Source organism: Chrysemys picta, chromosome 1, assembly GCF_011386835.1.
Source record: "Chrysemys picta bellii isolate R12L10 chromosome 1, ASM1138683v2, whole genome shotgun sequence".
Lineage (NCBI taxonomy): Eukaryota > Metazoa > Chordata > Testudines > Emydidae > Chrysemys > Chrysemys picta.
In genome coordinates, this window is record NC_088791.1 from 80,213,613 (window position 1) to 80,232,916 (window position 19,304).

At 41.3% G+C, this 19,304-nt stretch overlaps 1 protein-coding gene across 10 annotated transcripts in view; it reads right to left on the minus strand.

The window, feature by feature from the left end:
- The window catches only part of POC1B (POC1 centriolar protein B), a 167,044-nt gene that overhangs the window by 46,402 nt on the left and 101,338 nt on the right, over positions 1 to 19,304 (minus strand). For 7 of the 10 annotated variants that reach the window (XM_024107192.3, XM_005279129.4, XM_005279133.5 and 4 more), the window contains 2 exons: positions 17,539 to 17,763; positions 16,079 to 16,284 (listed from right to left, as the gene is read on the minus strand). The exons of 2 other annotated variants lie outside the window; for them this stretch is intronic. In XM_024107192.3, the coding sequence (XP_023962960.2) occupies positions 16,180 to 16,284; positions 17,539 to 17,763 (330 nt within the window). In that variant the 3' untranslated portion in view covers positions 16,079 to 16,179. Of the gene's footprint in view, positions 1 to 4,978; positions 5,063 to 16,078; positions 16,285 to 17,538; positions 17,764 to 19,304 lie in introns of those variants that run through there. One more of the 10 variants, XM_065560242.1, reaches the window with a different exon arrangement.

A 19,304-nucleotide genomic window follows, 5' to 3' on the forward strand; every position in this document is an offset into this window, starting at 1 on the left:
AACTTGTTATCTCATGACAGCTCGCAGAAACTACCTTGGTAATTTCAGTTACCAAGAAGTTTTAAACTGAAGCTACAGGTTGATCCAAAGCAAATGGCTAACACCAAGGGAACCAATTTTCTTCCTGCTGTAATTACATTGAATGGAGATATGCCAATGATATGCCATGTGAACGTGAACAGAATCAAGATTTCTACCACATACTAGGCAGTAATCAACCTAAAGAGAGATTTGCAAGCACAGTATTTTGATGCTATCTCTAACTTTTACAGCGTTTGGCAGGCCTGTTGTTTATACAACATTAATACTGAATTGACGCTTTTGGGAAACTCCACCCATCAAGGATCAGGAAAGCTTCTTGATATGCCCAACAAGGTAGCAGCCAAGTGCACGACTGCAAGCTCCAAAATATTTTCAGAGGAAAGGGATGGGAGAGAAGACTTGGTGAAAACAGAGAGGGGAAGAGATAAGCAGTGAATTGGTAGACTGAGAATAGGACACACAGCAGGGAATCAGATAAAGAATTGGTAGGCAGGGAAGCAGAGGCTGTGCTTGAGAAGAATAAGAACTATGAGCTTATAGACTATGTTGAGTGACTAACTATGATGAATACAGACTAATCCGGTTGGGTGGGCCTGCTTGATGGACAGTCTATCTTTCTGATGAAGCAGTTCTCCTGAATAAGAAAATGCCAATCTAAAAAGTGGTGGTTAAAATACAAGACTAAAAATGATATTCACTGCAAGCTTCTACATTGTTTGGTAACTACTGTGCTAAAAAAACAGAGCGTAAATTGTCACGGCCACTCAGCACTGGCCAAATCATCCCCATTACGTGCATTTAAGACACCAAAAGTGGAGGTGCAAATAAGTGGGTAGAATTTACACCCTGATGGGCAGACGTAGTTGGCTGAAGCAAGAAAAGCAATCAACTGTAGGGTGTTAGACACTGAGAGATAGGGGAACTAGTGTAAGGGGCTGAACTGGGATGGCTGTCTGAAGCCTGAGCCATCAGTGAATAGCAAAGTAATATGTTTCCATTGATCTCCTACATCTCATTTTCTTATCCACACAAGAGTGCAGAGCACAAATTGCAGAGAATGCCCCCCACCTCCAAAGAAAAAAAAATCAGAAAATTAAATACTAAATAAACCTCACTAAGAAGAGCATTCCAGGCTTGCACATGGACCTCTCTGACTCTAACTGAAGACATGGAGGTCAAAACTGGCAGAAATCACAGGGCGGTAAATTAACTGGCCACAATGGCAGACATCAGGGAGTTCATCTCTGAATTTAAGGCCCTGAGAAACAATCTGATGTCCAAGATTCTAGCAGTAAAGCAGGAAGTTACTGACTTGGGAAGATCATGTCACTGTTCTAGAAAATGGCCTACCAGAAACAAGTGAGAGAGAGAGAGAGAGAGCGAGAGAGAGAGAGAGAGAGAGAGAGATGAAGAGCTGTATGGCACTACTGGAGCAGAGAAAAAGGGAGATGCATCTTAAATTAGATGATATAGAATAGGGATCGGCAATCTTTGGTACGTGGTCCACCAGGGTAAGCACCCTGGCAGGCCAGGCCAGTTTGTTTACCTGCCATATCCGCAGGTTCGGCCGACCGTGGTTCCCACTGGCCGCGGTTCGCTGCTCCAGGCCAATGGGGGCTATGGGAAGCGGCATGGACTGAAGGATGTGCTGGCTGCTGCTTCCTGCCATCCCCATTGGCCTGGAACGGTGAACCACCGCCAGTGGGAGCTGCGATCGGCCGAACCTGTGGACGAGTCAGGTAAACAAACCGGCACGGCCCGCCAGGGTGCTTACCCTGGCGGGCCGCGTGCCAAAGATTGCCAATCACTGATGTAGAAAATAGAAAGAGGAGAAGCAATATCAGAATTAAGAGATTGCCTGAGAATACTGAAGGAGAAAACCAGATTTTGTACAAAAACCCTTTATTTGCAGAAATGATCACACCCAAAGAGATGAAGAACTAATCTCTCATCTGCTGGTAGCTTCTAGGCTACTGACATTTATTCCAATGAAAAGCTGCCCACAATTTGATAATTTTTTTTTTAAATATAGAAAGTTATTATAGAAAAACAAATTAATCAATTATGTATCTAGCAAAACAGAGAGAGGACAAAAAGATACTTAAATATTTTGTTACCATTTATTCACTATTCAGATAAAATACATTTGTCTGCAGGGGGTGGGGGTGGATCCACCCCCACCACCACTGTTCTATTTTTTGGAATTTTAATGTTTGATAGGCATGTTTGGTTTGATTAATATGAGTTGAATCAATAGTTTAATTTAATTTAATAAAATCACCAGAAACAACATATCCTGAGTGATGTAAAGAAGCTCACTCTTCAGTATGGTAAATAATCTGCTAAACAGAGAGATTTGATGATTATATTACAGCCTGTTTCTCTAAACCAAATTGTAAGCTCTGTGTTGTAACAGTTAACGTTTTATTTCTGATGTTTACATGGCAATGATTTGTCAGCCCGTTAGAACTTCCTAAATAGTTGCATATAGAAAAAGAAATTATGAGCTAATCAGTGGGTCAATGATCATTTTATCCTGATCAATAGTTTGTTCTATGTAGGATCTTTCAAATCCTATAAGTAATTGGGTTTATATTCTCCTTCTCTGGCCCTGCCAAATCTATTAAGTAGAAGAATACGCATGCCTGGGTATTTCCCTTCTAAACTGCATGTAGACTTCTCAGATACTCAAAATACAGAGCAAAGGCACAACTCTCCCACCTTGAAATTCCTACCGTAGCCACTATTCGACACAAGAAAAGAAGAATACATCTCAGAGTGTAAATTATGCATGTATAACTTATAATTGCCGAGCAGCGCAGTCTCCAGAGCATTTTTCTTTCTTAATAAAATCAGGGCAAAATTACTGACATTTCATTTGTTATAATTTTTAATTGCATTGGAAAATCCTTATATGTCTGCATGTCTTCCTAAAGTGAATCCAGGAGGCTGTAGAACAACATATTTGTTCAAGTTAAGGGCCCAATCCTGCATGCTCTCCATTCAGTGCAGCAGGAGTTCCATGAGCCAAGAGCGTGAAGGACCTAAATCAGTTAACTAAGAAGCAAAAAAACCAATGACTGTTTGTTATGTAGATATCAATAAAGAAAATAGGAATTTAAGTTCTACTTATAAATCTGTCTTTAATTTACCTTATGGAAAGGTTAGTCTTCAATTGCTATTAATTTTTTGAGTTCAGAGGATGTAGTGCTCAGTATGATGGCAGACTCAACAAAATATTTAAGTATGCGGGTAACTTTAAGAATGCAAATAGTCCTATCGACTTCAATGGAACCATTCCTTCAATGAGACTACTTGTGCCAAAAGTTACTTACTTGTGTAAGTACTTTGTTGAATCAGGGTTATAATATATTAGCACTAGCCAGAATAGAGCATAAAAAGTGCTGTCCAAGCTTCTCCAGTGAATCTCACTGCTGTCCTATAATACTGTGGCTACTCCATAAATCATGCCAAAGCATGTGGTGTTTCTGAGATGTAGATAAATAGGCACCAGTTACTGGACTGAGGGCACCAAGTATGGTTAATTGTGCTTAAATCCGTATTCCATTATCCCGCCGTTGTTTACATTTACTGTTTAACTACAGATTACTGCAAGTGCAAAACTTTCTGGGGAACTGTGAATTTACCAGGATAAGTGTTTGCAACAAATAAAAACTAAGGGCTAAATTCTGACCATAGCAACAACACTGTAAATCTAGTGTAGCTCCATTTAACTTTAATTGAATTACTCTAGATGTACTATGGTGTAACTGAATGCTGAATTTGGTCATAAATTAGGAATTTATCCATCTTAAATTGCCCTTTCTCTTTCAAATCACTCTATTTATGTTCTAATCCAAACCTTGGGCTCTGTGCTCACAACATATATTTTAGGGTAAAAAATAAAAAAAAATGATTAAAAAGCTCCTAATGTGTTAGACAGGTGCTCTCATGAGGAAGAAATGCTGCCTGGAGTATTTTGTCCTTTTCATCTCCCGAGTATTTCATCTTTAATGTTTCGTTTTCCAAAATGTGCAAGATGAAGGTAACATGAAGCAGCAGGCCTTTTGCATGAAACTATTCTGGATTTCACCTACTTCTAAAAAAATCAGCAGGCAGAAGGTTTGACAGCTTTGAACATCACATAATTCTATCTCTGACACAGTTGTTTGTAAAGCCCTAATAAATAATGGCCCCTGCAAGCACGCTCTGCTTTTAAATGATTAATCTTATCCCAGACCTTGATATTCAATACAGGTGTAGGAATAAACACCGTAAGCCTTTGGGTTCCATCATCAGGGCCTGGAAAGGCTTCAGTGAAATTCTATAGTACAGAGACTGGCAAGTTCCTGCTACTTTCCCTTTGTTCTAACGTTTTATCTCTCTGAAAGGAATAGGGATTTCCTCTGGGGATTAGAAGTAGGAAGCAACCTGAGATAGAGGTCATTACAAGACAAAGCACGAAAGGATGAAAAAGGTGACTATATAACAGAAGTCTTTTTTTTCCCTGTCTTGGCAATTACTACCTCTTTGGCAGCTGAACGGGAGAAGCTGCTGCATTTGTTTTAACCAAGTCTGTAAATCCTTGTTGCTCCTAGGACTCGCAATTGGGATTTTTTTCAAGAAAATGATCTGAGAAATTTAGCATAGCTGAGGATGTTTTGTTGAATAAGAGTCTGATCCAAAGGCTCTGGACACTGAGATCAGCAGGAGTCTTTCCATTTACTTGAATAGGCTCTAGGTCAGGCTTGAAGCTCCTTTTCTTTTCCCACCCATACCATGATGTTATACCTCCTACCCAACCCCATCTCTCCTTTTGCTGATAAGGGCAGGAACTGAAAGGAGGTTGAAAGAAGAGATTTAATTGAATTTTATAATCTAGAGGCAGTAAAGCACAAAGATGAAAATGAACCGTTTTCTGATTACTTATAAACATACCTGTAATGTGCATTTATGAATATGTTAAAGGTACCTTATCTAGTACTGCCCAAGGAACTGCTAACTTCCATGGCAGAATAATCTGAGAGAGGAAAGGGAAAAAGTTATTTTGTGTTATATTAGTTGCATCAATGCTAAGTACCATAGCTCATCAATATACGGTTAAATAAAATCAGGCCTTATGACTTTATTATTAAAAAGACACTAAAATAACAGCAACTACATTAATGTGTCATGAACCTGCCTTGTAACGCTGAGTAGTAAATTACCATTCACTGAACTGGCTTGGGAAGAAATTTTCCAGCTTAATTTTAAAATCTACAATAAAATCAATATTGTACGTAGAGAGCAACTTTTGTTACACAGATAAAGGGTATTGGGGTATTGCACCTGTTCTAGGAAGTGAGTCACAACAAATGCAATCTACGTTCCTTGCAAAGAAAAATACCTTTATGTGCTTTTTCCAATTAACAGCTGCCTTTGATTTTCCCACAAAGCAAGGGCTTCTATTGTATTATCTGAAGCATGAAAAATTCCCAGAGGGGACACTCTGACAAATACATGGTGTTCCTGGATGCAATGCACATGAACGCATTCTTTAACCATTTGGGGCAAAGAGTCCAGAATTTCTCTACTTCACAAAGCTTGCAAGTACATAGAGTAGAAATGAGCGACGATAGTCTTGGGGCTAGATTCTGATCTCACACCATTGCAAATCCAGGAGAGATTCAAAGGGGTGTGTGAAAGACAATGGTCAGATCAATGGCAAGGTCTCTGTAATAGAATATTTAAGAAGGAAGTTCTACCTGCTTATATGGACAGTAAAAGTCCCAGAGCACTTTTTTTTTTTTTTTTAAAGGTAGGCATTTGCCCAGATGTCCTTAATCAAATTCCTCCTTCTTCCATACTACTGTGACCTGCTCAGGTTAGTTGCCAATCACCTCTCCAGAGATAGCTGTATTTCAGGAGACTGTGCTGAGTGCATAAATTATTATAATTGAGCTATTTAGTGCCAGATGATGCTCTCCCATGGAAAATCACAAGTAGTAAAATTTCACAGGGAAACTCTAAGGGCTAAACATTCGGAGTTTGTGACTAATCATCACGTCAGAAAAGTGAGGAGTTGCCAGACTGCAGAGGGGTAAAGAGACCTGACCTTTCTATTAGTGGTAGGATTGAGCCAATAGCAGTTTGTAAACTCAACCAACACTTTTCTCCTGGGCTTGTTAGTTTCTTCAGAATTTATAGTTTAATTGTAAAAGTTTCTATTTTTAAAGATTATGAATGTAAAACGTGCAGTGTTGGTCTTAATGAGTCTGCAACTAAACACGATCAATCCCTAAGAGATGTGGGAGTATCTCATGTACCTTCGTCTCGAGAAATTGTAGCTCTGAAGCCCAAGGATGATAACTGATACATTGACAATCGTGTTGAGTAAGTACTCAGGTGCCTTGGAGGAAGAAACTGCTCTAGGTCAATATAATATCTGACACCATATAACGTTTCAGGAATCAGGTTTGCCAGGAGCTGGGTGAAAGATTTTTGGTGAATAATAAATTAGCCAAAAATGCATTTGGGGGGGCATTGAAACTATTTGGGTTCAATTCAGCGAATAATTTAGGCAAAAACTAAATGGAAAAACTGTTTCAAAAACCAGAATTGTTCATTTTGGCCATTCCTAAATGAAATGCATGGAGCATTTTGAAACTAAACATTTAATTTTGACCATTTAGAAACTAGGCATTTGACTTCATTTCAAAATAGTGTTTTCATATAGAAATGTAGCTTTTTTTTTAAAAGGGTGAAAAACACCCCAAAATGACCAAAAATGAAACATGCCCCCCCAAACCCCATTCGTTTTGGGTCAAACAAAATGTATTTTTTCCCCCCTTTTTGGTGAGAAAAACTGAAAAGTCAGATATGGTCTGAAGCAAACCAAATTTTTTTCCAGATATTTTTAGTTTGGCTCCTGAACCAAATTTTTCATCAGCTCTAGTCAAGAGAAAAGGCACAGTACATTTTATTAATGGCATGAAGAGTTACCTCAGTCTGAATTTGCTGTGGTATCTAGAAACATCTAGTTCACATTAAGCATGGTTAGAAGCTTAAGATAGGCTGTAACATAGTCACTTGGTGATGCTTCACAGGGGTGATGCACCTTGCTACTATCTACTTTTAGCATGAGACAGCCTTGTCTGTACCTGCCAAGGGTCAGCTTTCAGACAACCCTGGCCACAGGCAGCACAAATACTCCCCTCTCAACCCCTGCAGGCTACACTGTCCCTTTGCAGGCAAGTAATAGGTACACATCAACGTCTGAGCCCTTGAAGCATCCCACTGGAGTGCCCAGCCCCTGGCCCACTGACCACACACAGAACTATGATCCACTGCTCCCAAAGGAATAGTACACACCAGCTGACTAGTTTTAACTCTGGATCACCAGTCTGCTTAACACACAGAACTTAGATATATTTATAGTGAAAACAAGAATAAGTTTATTATCAAAGAACAGAGATTCAAATGATAGTAAGAAAGAATATTGGAAACAAATGGTTACATTTAAAACAAAATCATAACATGCTTTCTGGAGCCTAAATTTAAACTCACTAGACATTCCCCCGTTTCCTACAGAATCATTTACCCCAAGTCCTTTTCCGAGCGTTTTCAGCTGGGTGGCTGACATCCCCCTTTCATAAGATTAAGACCAATGGCAACTTGAACTCACAGATGGAAGGATGCCAGAGCATCTCTCTGCATCCCCAAATACACTAGCCCAGCCCTTTGATGTTCATCTGACAATAAGGTACCTGTTTCCTCCTGCTATTTACCGTTTCCTGTTAATTTCGTTCTGAAATCTCCGTAACTTCTTCGTTAGCATTTGACTCACTATTAGGGTGACCAGATGTCCTGTTTTTATAGGGACAGTCCAATTTTGGGGGACTTTTTCTTATATAGGTGCCTATTACACCCCACCCCCTGTCCCCTTTTTTCAAAGTTGCTATCTGGTCACCCTACTCACTATGCTAATAAACTTCTTATGTGAGATGTAGAATACACAGAGGTCCACTCAGGAGATAACTGTCTCCCACCTCCTGCCTGGAGAAGTTTTTCTCCAGGCATGGTACCTTTGAGTGATCCAACTTTAGCTACAAAGCCTAGAGAACATAATTTTCAGCATATATACATAACTTCTTATATATTTTCCATACATATACCTTGCAAGGACTATGATGACCAGTGACACAGGCTTTCATTAGAAACCTTACATGACTTTTTTTTGTGAATCCAGGGGATCCCAGTATACTTATGTAGGCCTGTGCCCTCTGTCAATTGGCATCAAAAGGTCCTTGGGTCACGCACTCGCATAGTACAACTCCTTTTTGTGGACTTGTTATTTGATATCTATTCTTGTACCCTCTTTACTTCCTCTAAAGTAACACGATTAACTTTAAAATAACATGTAACTGATCAATATATTTTGAAATATTTTTCAAAAGTCACTTAATTAGTCAATTACAGTTTATTCTAATCCTGAATGTATTTGGCTGTTTTCTTCCCCCAAGACAAACTGCTAACATGACTCACTCCAGCTAGATTATATTGCGGTCTCAGAGAGACACAACTTGGACTTGGCAACCTCATCATTGCTCGTGACCAATGATTCTGCTTGCTCCAGCATTGACACATGCTTTCTAATCATCTTGACTGTTGCTTAAGGAATCATTTCCCCCTGTTTTTTTTTCCTGGGTCAATAGGAATCTAGGAATCTCCAGTATTTAAGTATTATTATTTTTGCGGACACCCAAAGGTGTGCTAAATGTTTCCTATAATGAAAAGAAGGCATGATTCCTGCCCATAAGAGTTTATAAATGTAAATTATTTGACATACCAACAGTGAAACACATAGTACCTAAAGATAGTTTAAAGAAACTTTTATCTAACTTTCAAACTTGTGCTGGGATTACAAATACGTAGACAATATTTAAGGTAATCTAGGAATTTACAGCATCTCTGTCAATTTGGACACAGTTGCGTTCTGCCTTTTTTTAGGGAAATGTAACCACCTCTCTTCCCGTATCTGACAATGCAATTGACTTAGGCAGTCATAATATTGTGAAATTTGTAGCTTGACCGGTGTTTTTCACATTCTTGTTTTTGTCTGTATTCCCAGTGATAATGTTACTGTGACCGTAAGTAGAAGTGAAATTGCCAAATAGTTTATCAGTGCACTAAACTTCTGAGGAGCCATTGAGCAGTTTAAAATGGACACTTCAATGATTTGTTTTAGTTTACTTGAATGTGCAATTAAGCCATTTTTGCTCAATTTATACACAACTACTGTTAGACCAATATGTCATTTCATATATTTCAGTGTTAGGAATAAGAGCTCTTGCTCTCTGCATAATTTGCCTAAATCGTTGTATTTTTAAGGCCCCTACTATTAAAACATCATCCATTATAACTTCAGTACTTAGTGATCCCTCGAAGATCTGTGCAATTACTCTTTGAAATACCCCAAGAGCAGAACTAATGCTAAACAGCAATTTCCTCATAGATGTCGACATTTCTGTGGCTGGTTTGGATCTGTGCCGGCACAGCCTCTTCTCCCCACAGGCCAGGAGAGCCAATATCATCTGTCTACTCCAGGCAAGAGCATGTAGCCAGTGCAGTAAGCCGGGCAGTACATTCAATAATGGAGAGGTGCTAGGTCTGCTCACCAGGCCAGACAAAGGAATTTCAAAAATTCACAGGGCTTTACAAGGGAGGGGGGGCTTCTGCTCTCTGTGACCCTGGGTAGTGGAGTTCACAATGGTGACTAGAGCAGTGTGGGGCATTGAAAGACAGCTGCTGGAGGACAGTTAGGGTCCATATAAGTAACGCAGCGTCTACACTCGCACTGCATAGGCCTAAGTACATCGACTGTGGCTCTACACCAGGGGTGGGCAAACTTTTTGGCCCGAGGGCCACATCGGGTTTCCAAAATTGAATGGAGGGCCGGTTAGGGGAGGCTCTGCCTCCCCAAACAGCAGTGCCTCCCCAATCAGCCAGGCGTGGCCTGGCCCCCGACCCCTATCCAGCCCCCCCGGGATTCCTACCCTATCCAACCTCCCCCATTCCCTGTCCCCTGACGGCGCACCCCCCCCTCCCGGGACCCCTACCCCATCCACCACTCCCTGCGCCCTGTCCCCTGACCACCCCTGGACCTCTCGCCCCTGACTGCCCCCTGCCACCCCATCCACCCCCCCCTTCCTGACTGTCCCCTGGAATCCCTACCCCCATTTAACCCCTCTGTTCCCTGCCCTTTGACCACCCCGACCCCATCCACACCCCCGCCCCCTGCCCACCATCCCGAACTTCCCTGCCCTCTATCCAACCCCCCCGCTCCCCACCCCCCTTACCGCGCTGCCTGGAGCACTGGTGGCTGGAGCATTACAGCAGCGCTGCCCAGAGCACCGGGTCAGGCCGTGGCTCTGCAGCTGTGCTGCCTGGCTGCCCAGAGCATTGCACCGGCGGCAGAGCGAGTTGAGGCTGCGGGGGAGGGGGAACAACAGGGGAGGGGCCAGGGGCAAGCCTCCTGGGACAGGAGCTCAGGGGCCGGGCAGGAGGGTCCCGGATGAGGGCCGGCTGTGGCCTGCAGGCCGTAGTTTGCCCATCTCTGCTCTACGCTGCTTGGGGAGGTGGTGCTATTATGTTGGCCTAACAGGGCACTTAAATCAGTGGGAGACCAATTTAAATGTAGACACATGCATGACTAGGTCGACATAAGATGCCTTGTATCAACCTAACATTGTAGTGTAGACCAGGCCTAAGGAAAGAGATTGTTGAGGTGGGGGGAAAAGAACTCTCTTGCAGACACTGATTAGGTCTATCCACCAAGCTAGGGAGGATAACAGATGACCTCGTACATGCACTAACATGTTTATGTGGTACCTTCTTGGAGAAAACAACTCTGCTACACAGTACGCCCTCTGAAACACAGGGTGTACTGAACTATGTAGGTGCATGCTGCCATATGCCTTAAAAAGTTTCTCACCATGATGAGGGGATAAGCCTTTAAGTCTAGAATGAAGGTTTCCATTGCACGAAGCCTTGCCTGAGGTAGTAAGGCCCTCGCCATTGTCAAGTCCAGGAGCCTCCAATAAATTAGATTTTCTATATCAGAGACAGGACTTACTTGTCTAGGTTGATCAGCAGACCAAGTGCATCAATTGGATCAGCTTATGCTTATGCTGGACATCACCTGTGACCTGAATCGACCTCTTATCAGCCAGTTGTCTAGGTAAGGAAAGACATGGACCCCTCGCCTCCAGAGGAACGCTGTTACCATTGCCATACACTTTGTAAATATATAAAGGGCAGCCAAGAGATCAAAGGGAAGGATTGTGAACAAACAATGGCGAATGCTGATGATGAATCTCAGAAACTTTCTGTGGTTCTGATGAATTGCCACTGAAAGTAAGCATCCTTTAAGTCGAGAACAGAATACCAGTCCCCTCGCTCCAGGGAAGTAATAATGGAGGCAGGAAAGACCATCCGGAATTTTGATTTGTTTTAGTAAGTTGTTTAACTCCTTTAGACCTAAAATAGGCTTGAGACCCCATTTTGCTTTCAAGTTCAGAAAGTGTTAGGAGTAAAAGCCCTTTCCCTGGAACAAAGGAGGGACTTCTTCTATAGGTCCTACCAGGAGAAGCGATTGTATTTCTTGCAGTCACACTGCCTCATGGGAGAGGTTGATGAAGAGGAAGGGGAATGGGAGGCAGGTAGAAATAAATTGGAGTGTATATCTCACTTTCACTATGCTTACAACCCACTGATCTGTTGTGATGTGGGTCCCAAGCACAATGGAAGTGGGACAGGTGGTTTGGAAAAATTGGAAAAGAAAAAGATGGCACTCTAAGAACTGGTAGTGAGCTCTTGGAAGATGCCACTTGTGTAGATGACCACCGGTGGCTGCTGAAGCAGAGAGTACTGGTGGGCAGCTTTCATAACCTCTGCTCTTCCTCCTGGGCAGGTCCTGGGCTCAAGAGGCAAACCCTGGGAAATGCTGGGACTGATGAGGACAGAAAGTCTTCCGCTTCAAATGCCCAGGGATTTCAGTGTTGCTCTAGTCTTTGGGACTATGCAGAGTTTCATCAGCCTTTTCTGAAAGAGCAATGGCCCTTCAAAAGGGAGGTCCTGGATGGTCTGCTGAATCTCTGGAGGGAGGCCAGAAGAACGTAATCAGAACAGCTCTTCATTGTGATGGCAAAAGGGCATGCTGCGAGCTACAGAATCTGCTGTATTCAGCCAGGCCTTTAGAGCTACTCTGGAAACCAACTTGTTCTCCTTTATTAATGTTTGGAACTCCTGTTTAATCTCATCTGGGAGCCTGTCTTTGAAACTATATCCCATAGGGTGAAATCATAGTGCCCCAGCAAAACATGCTGATTTGCAATACGAAGCTGTAATCTGTCTATGGAATAAAGCCTCCTCCCAAACAAGTCCAGCCTCTTAGCCAATTTATTTTTAGGATTTGATGCCTAGTGCCCCTGTCTTTCTTTCTCATTGGCTGCAGCTTCTACAAGAGAACCTGGAAAGGGTAATTATATAGGAGTTTGAACCTTTGACAGGGGACATAGTACCTTCTCTCCACTCTTTTTGCAGTCTGAAAGGGAAGCTGGGGTCTGCCTGAGGACCTTGGTAGACTCTAAAATAGCATCATTAATAGGGAGAGCTATTCTATCTGGGGCTGCAGATGCCAAGATGTCCACCAACCTGTAGGTTTTTTTCTGGAACTTCTTTGGGTGGATGTCAGGGGCCATAGCCATCTTCCTCATCCTAATGAGTCTTAAATCATCAGGAGGTAGAGAAATAGTTTCTAGCACAATTGTCTCATCGGGGATGAGGAAGTGGATGCCAATGGTACTGGGAGCCAATCCAGTTCCTGCTCCTCTTGTGGCTGCTCGTGAGAGAAATCCCAAATCTGTTCAGTGCCAGGCTCATTACGCTAGGGTACTTGTGGCATCGATGCTCCCAATGGCCAGTAGATCGAGCCAGGAGCAGTGACTGTGGGGACACTCTTGATTGAGGGGAGAACCTCTTGGTTCCAAAAGGGACATTGGTACAGCCCCAGTCCCCAACTGTGTGTCCCCCAAGGCCCTTTATGTCTGTACATGAGGTACAAGACACCAGAGGGTGCTCGTGCCACCCCAATGGGTACCGCTCAGGGAAAGACTCTTCAAGAACTGCACTGGAGTGCTCACACACCTACAGTGGAATGGACATCTGCAATCACTCAAAGAACAACAAAATGATTCTGTTGATAAGACGCAACAGAGGGTCCTGTGGCACCTTTAAGACTAACAGAAGTATTGGAGCATAAGCTTTCGTGGGTGAATGCCCACTTCATCAGACGCATTGCCACAGGACACTCTGTTGCTTTTTACAGATTCAGACTAACACGGCTACCCCTCTGATGTCTGTTGATAAGATTGATTTTTATTTTTAATAAAGGATAGCTCATTAGGAGAAAATAGCAACTGCATCAGATTTAAAGAGGTACATTTCTACATGGTGGGGTAATAAATCCTATGGGGGGAGGGAGGGTGATTTCTATTTCAAACAGCACTTCGTTAAAGTGTACTCTAGGGCAGTGGTTCCCAAACTTTAACAACCTATGAACCCCCTTTGCTAAAATGTCGTCTCGCGAACCCCCTCCTAAAAATAAATATTTCCAGGGGTTTTCTCCTTTACCTGAGCATAAATTATAAAAGCAGTGAGCTTGGAAATATAAAATTTGTTTTTATGACATGCGTATTACACACTTTATTATTATTATTTATCATTACAATATTTTTATTACATTATGAAAATGGCGACACTCTTCCAAGATCTCACTTTTGTAGCTTGTATCACTTTGAATAAGCCTGTTATAAGACAAAACTCCTATGTTTCATCAAGGAGTATCAGATGTAAAACAGCATGAAGGTATTTAAGAAGCCAACTTAAAGAGTTTCTCCTACACAAGCATTCAAGTCTTGAGCAGTCCAGGCAAACAATGCACGTTACAACAAAGCTTAGCTGCCTTTTTAATTTTAAAAACAGCAAAATATATCCACCTCCCTTTCCATTTCTTATAAGGAGTCCTTGAAGTTTAAATCTCCTCAGTGTGATAGATATGCTTGCTTTGATCTGTTTAGTTCTTGGAAGTACAGTGGCTCCAGGCTGCTGGCCCCATGCTGCCCAGGGTACCTAGGGACAGTTCTGTCCGCCATTAGGGAATTTTTTCCCAAGAACCCCCTGTAACATTTCGCGAACCCCAGTTTGGGAACCACTGCTCTAGGGAACCTTTAGCGTACACCAGCAGGGTCTACATGGACCAATTAATGTGAAACACATTAGTGTGCTTCAGAAATCACACCCTGTAGTGAGCATTGCTGCTCTGTGTAGACAATCCCTTAATCCTCTCAATCAAATGAGGAAAACTCAGTGTTAAGTAAGAATGTGAAAATATTAAAATATAATCTAAAAGCTAGCATTTATGTAGCCACACATTGTATAGTGGTATAAATAATTGCATAATTGCATAATCCAAGGTCAGATCTATCTTAAACCTATAGATACGACTACAACAATGACTTTCATTATGGAAGACATTTTATAAGTACATATTTGCATAGTAATATATATGCACCCAGACGACCAAATTGAAAGGCTAGTTCCCTATGAAATATCTCTTCCCCCAAATACAAGTACAGTTCAAGACCAAAATGTAAATATGTGATCTGATTAGTTTTTTTTTTATATATATTGATCGACCAAATTCACAGATTATTATACATCACAGATTCCAGTGATGCATGGTCAGAAATGGGTGATCATGACAGAGTTTTAAATAACAATGTTTGAGATATGCTGTTTGCCCCTTTGACCCCAGTTCTGCAATCGAATCTCCATGGGTGTGCCCTTGTGCTCTAGTGATTTCAGTGCAGCTCAACGCAGGAAAAGGGGTTCAGCTATACCAGTGGTCTCCAACCTTTTTACGCCCAAGATCATTTTTTGAATGTAAGGGCAACCCAGGATTTACCCTGCCCCTTCCCCGAGGCCCCACCCCTTCCCCGAAGCCCTGCCCTGCTCACTACATCCACCCCTCTCTGTCGCTCGTTCTCTCCACTCTCACTCACTTTCACTGGGCTGGGGCAGGGGTTCGGGAGGGGTGCAGGCTCTGGGCTGGTGCTGAGGAGTTCACAGTGTGGGAGGGGTTCCAGGCTGAGCCTGGGGCAGGGGTTGGGGTGCAGGAAGGGGTGAGGGGTGCCAGCTCTGGGAGGAAGTATGGGTGCAGGAGGGGGCTCTGGGCTGGGGCAGAGTGTTGGGGTTCAAGAGGGGGCACGGGGTGCTGGCTCTGGGAGGGTGGTCAGGGCTGGGGCAGGGGGTTGGGGTGCAGGAGGGGGTATGGAGCGCTGGCTCTTGGAGGGTGGTTAGGGCTGGGGCAGGAGTTTGGGGTGCAGGAGGAGGTATGGGGTGCTGTCTCTTGGAGGGGACTCAAGGCTGGGGCAGAGGCTTGGGATGCAGGATGGGCTATATTTCATATTTGTAATAAAAAATCTGCTTACCCTTAAAAAAACAGAATTCCCTAAAATCCCCCTGAAATTTCTTAGGAGTTGGGCAGGTCTTGTCACTTCTCTATGTGTATAATTTCTACCTGCTGTTCTTAAGGCAACTTCATTTTAAGTAAGTCTCACTTAGGTTGAAAAAGCTGCCTTACCTCCTTTCACAATAAATGCCTTCCATCTAAAATTGCATAGTTTGTTGTTCAGTGCTTTTAAAAAAGTTTCTTAGGCCTGGGAAAATATTTAAGTATAGGCTGCCAACTGGTAGAATGTAATGAGGATGAAAGGTTGAGAGGTAAACAAAATAAAGAGTGAAATCCTCACTCTATGGATGTCAAAGAGTCACCCAAAATGTGTATTAAAACTGTATTAATCTTCTGCTAAACTACATTTTATTAAATATGTTAACCAAACGTTAGTTTGCCACTATATTTTTAAAATATACTGCATGTGCTTTTTCCACTTTTTTCTCCTTTCAGCAATAGGTTAAAATAAGAGACAAAATTTGCTTTTTGCTTATTGTGAGATTAAATAAGGCATCATCATTTATTAGTTCCCTGAGAATGTATGAAACATATTCATCAGTACAGATCAACTACATTTGTATGTTTTATTCTCCTTGCCTAGCTTGAAGTAACATTTTGTGTTGATTTTCTAAGCATTCTTTCAGTTTATCTTCGGTCAAAGTCAGTCGCTGCTCCAGGATTGAAATAGTCTGCAAGAAGAGGACAGTCATGTATTTTTTACATATTTCTGCAATATCATAAATGTGCACAATGCTTTATTCACAAAAACAATGGCTTGTACTGAATAACAGAAAAGACTATGGCTGCAATACTGGCTTTAGATAGTCTCCCATTTAAACCCAAAATTAATACTATGGCTTTTTAACTAAGAGGATTGTCAAAAGGCATAAACCTGTCTCAACAAAACTTACTGGAGGGTATTGTATCCCTGGATAATTATTCGTCTACACAAGCTTTAATATAAATAAAATAAAATATCATCCATTAATGGAACATATTGTTTGGGTCTCCAGCTACAAAAACAAGCACTGCAGAAACAACCAAAAAAGAGTCTTTTTTTTTTAAAGTACTAAATAAAAGGCATCCTCCAATAATTCATTTTATTTCTAGAAAGGTAACTTTCTAGACTGTTCTGCTTTAATCTACATTATTCCACAATTAACTGATAGCCCTTTTGAGTCTTCTGATAAATTAAGCATTTTCGCTCTGCATTTCTTTCACTACATTTATCTGACTACCCCATTTCAATTAGGCACACTTTTAATAAATTACCAAGTAAAGTGCAATATCTTAAATATAAATTGGCTGGAGCTGAGTTACTGAGAGGAAAGGATGAGAATTTTCAACTGAATCAGAAGCCATTGATTAATGCTGGTATTTGCTCTGTCTCACACTGATTTTTAGAATTATGCCTGTGCCTGGACTCTACCCTGAGACTTAGAACCTGGAGCCTTCAGGCTGAAAATGTCTATAGTCCTGGAACTACCAAAAGATGGGGATGCTCTTCTCCAACTGTTCTGCCTTTCTTACTTTGTTCATCCTCTGTCAGAGCATGATTGTTCAAGTTGGAATCTAACCCTCTCTAGTCAACAGCAGGCTTCTGGTAAATCAACATTAGCAGTTACTACTGAAAAATCCCAACTTCCCAGCCAAAGAGTTAAAAATATAACAATAGCCTTTCAAAGTTTTAAAATGCCATTGGCAGTTGCATAACAAGAAAAAGCTTTTTAAAGAACCTTCTATGTTGACTTTAATGAATTTAATTCATATGGCCAACATTTCATGAGATTGAAAGAATTCAGCAGGACTCTAACCATCTGTAAAGTCAGCCCACACAACATTTTAATACTTTGGGTTATGAGCGTGGCTCCAGGTTTTTTACCCAGTAATGAGGGAATTACCATATTAATTAAGGAAGCGTTACTAGTCCATTGCATACTCACTAAAGTCAAAACATCCAGCTGCTCCACAATGTGCTCTAAAGCATTACCCAGAGCTGGCGAGATGCCTATGCGCTTGTCCACGGTACACACAGCTGGTTCAACCTCGTCCTCCAGCCGCCTTCTTGAGCTTGTGGGTGAGAACAAAGCAGGACGATACCGCAGATCTTCACTGCTCATATCATCTTTGAATGGGGAAACTCCATTTGAAGAGCCAGTTGTCCTTGACTTCATTTAGTTGGAATCATAGGGAAAGGAAGGTATAAAGATCTACTTTTTTATGCTTCAAAAATATATTGGCACATACATAAACACATACAAAAGGGTCAGTTTTGCTTTCTGTATAAGGTCCAATTTTATATCACATCCATTCATTCTTACCAAGGAGAGAATTTTGGCTGTGGCAGATATATGAGGGAACAAAAGTTCACAGTATATGGAGAAAATTCAGCAATCCTCACAGATGATGTCAACACCAACTACTATATCTTGGGTACATATGACTGAGGGATTAGAGGTTTTACTACTGGAGATTAAAGTCAATGTAAATCTTTCTTTAATAAAAGAGAAAGGTATCCTATACAATGAAAAACAGCTATAGATAGTTTTTAGTTACTCATTCAGCTACATTTTCCTGGGAAACTGACTTCCCCAAAGAACAAGAGGAGGAAAAGGTTGAAAGGGTACACACAACCTGAAGTCAAGGGAGAGAAAGGAGATTAAACTATCAAACAACCCTGATATATGAGCATTGCCTCAAGATCAGAGTGACAGTATCAGTTCCTTTCATGCTGCTTTATTTCTGTTTTTCTTTGCACCCTCAGGAGTCCTAATGGCACTCTCTTGCGAGGAGAGGCTGCAAAGTCAGCAGTCACCAGATGGTCACTCACATCAACTTTACCTGGCTCTATCAAGATGCCAAGGGTCACATTCTTTTAATGCCTCAGATATCTTCCCCCAAAATAAACTAATGATAGCAGCCACATTTTGTTTTCTTACACAAATTAGCCTTGTAATATCCATTAGATTACAAAAGAAAACAGAATACACGAGAAGTTAAAATTGTAACTGCCTCTCTAAAGGTTCTTCAAGTCTTGTGAAACGACCCTATAAGCTTAGCAATGGAAAGAGAAAATTCTGATATTTTACCTTTCTAATCCTCCAAAATGCTAATAATTTAAAACTGGATATATTTTCAAATTAGAGAATCATAAAATACATCTTAATTCATAAAAAATCCTTCTCATGACCAACATAATTTTCTAGAACTTAAATTGCTGAATTGATTTAGTGTCCAAATTTCAAAGTTGGGGCGCTAGGTGTTGATTTAGGCAAATTAATCAGTAGTTAGCTAAAAATTGGATCTAAATCCCATTGAAATCAAAAGGCGTCTTTACACGGACTTCCATAGGAATTGGACCGGAACAGTAAAAAAAAAAAAAAAAAAAAAAAAAAAAAGAGATTTAGGTGCCCAAATGTTAAGCACCAGAGTCTGAAAATCTGGCATTTGGAATGTAGTTTATTTTAAAGTTGTTTGCCAGTCAAGACCTTGTCTGCAAAGCTTGAACCTGCAGCAATTTCTCGCATGTGACTGTTTATAAACTCAGGAGAGAGAGTTTATAAAGGATACACTGTACAGAACTTTCAGTATAGTGTTGCTAGCTGTTGCTACCAGATAATCCATAACATTTATACGCATCAACACTGTATATTCAAGAGTATAGTATTCTAGTTGTACACTGGAGATCTTTAAAAAAAAAAAAAAAAGA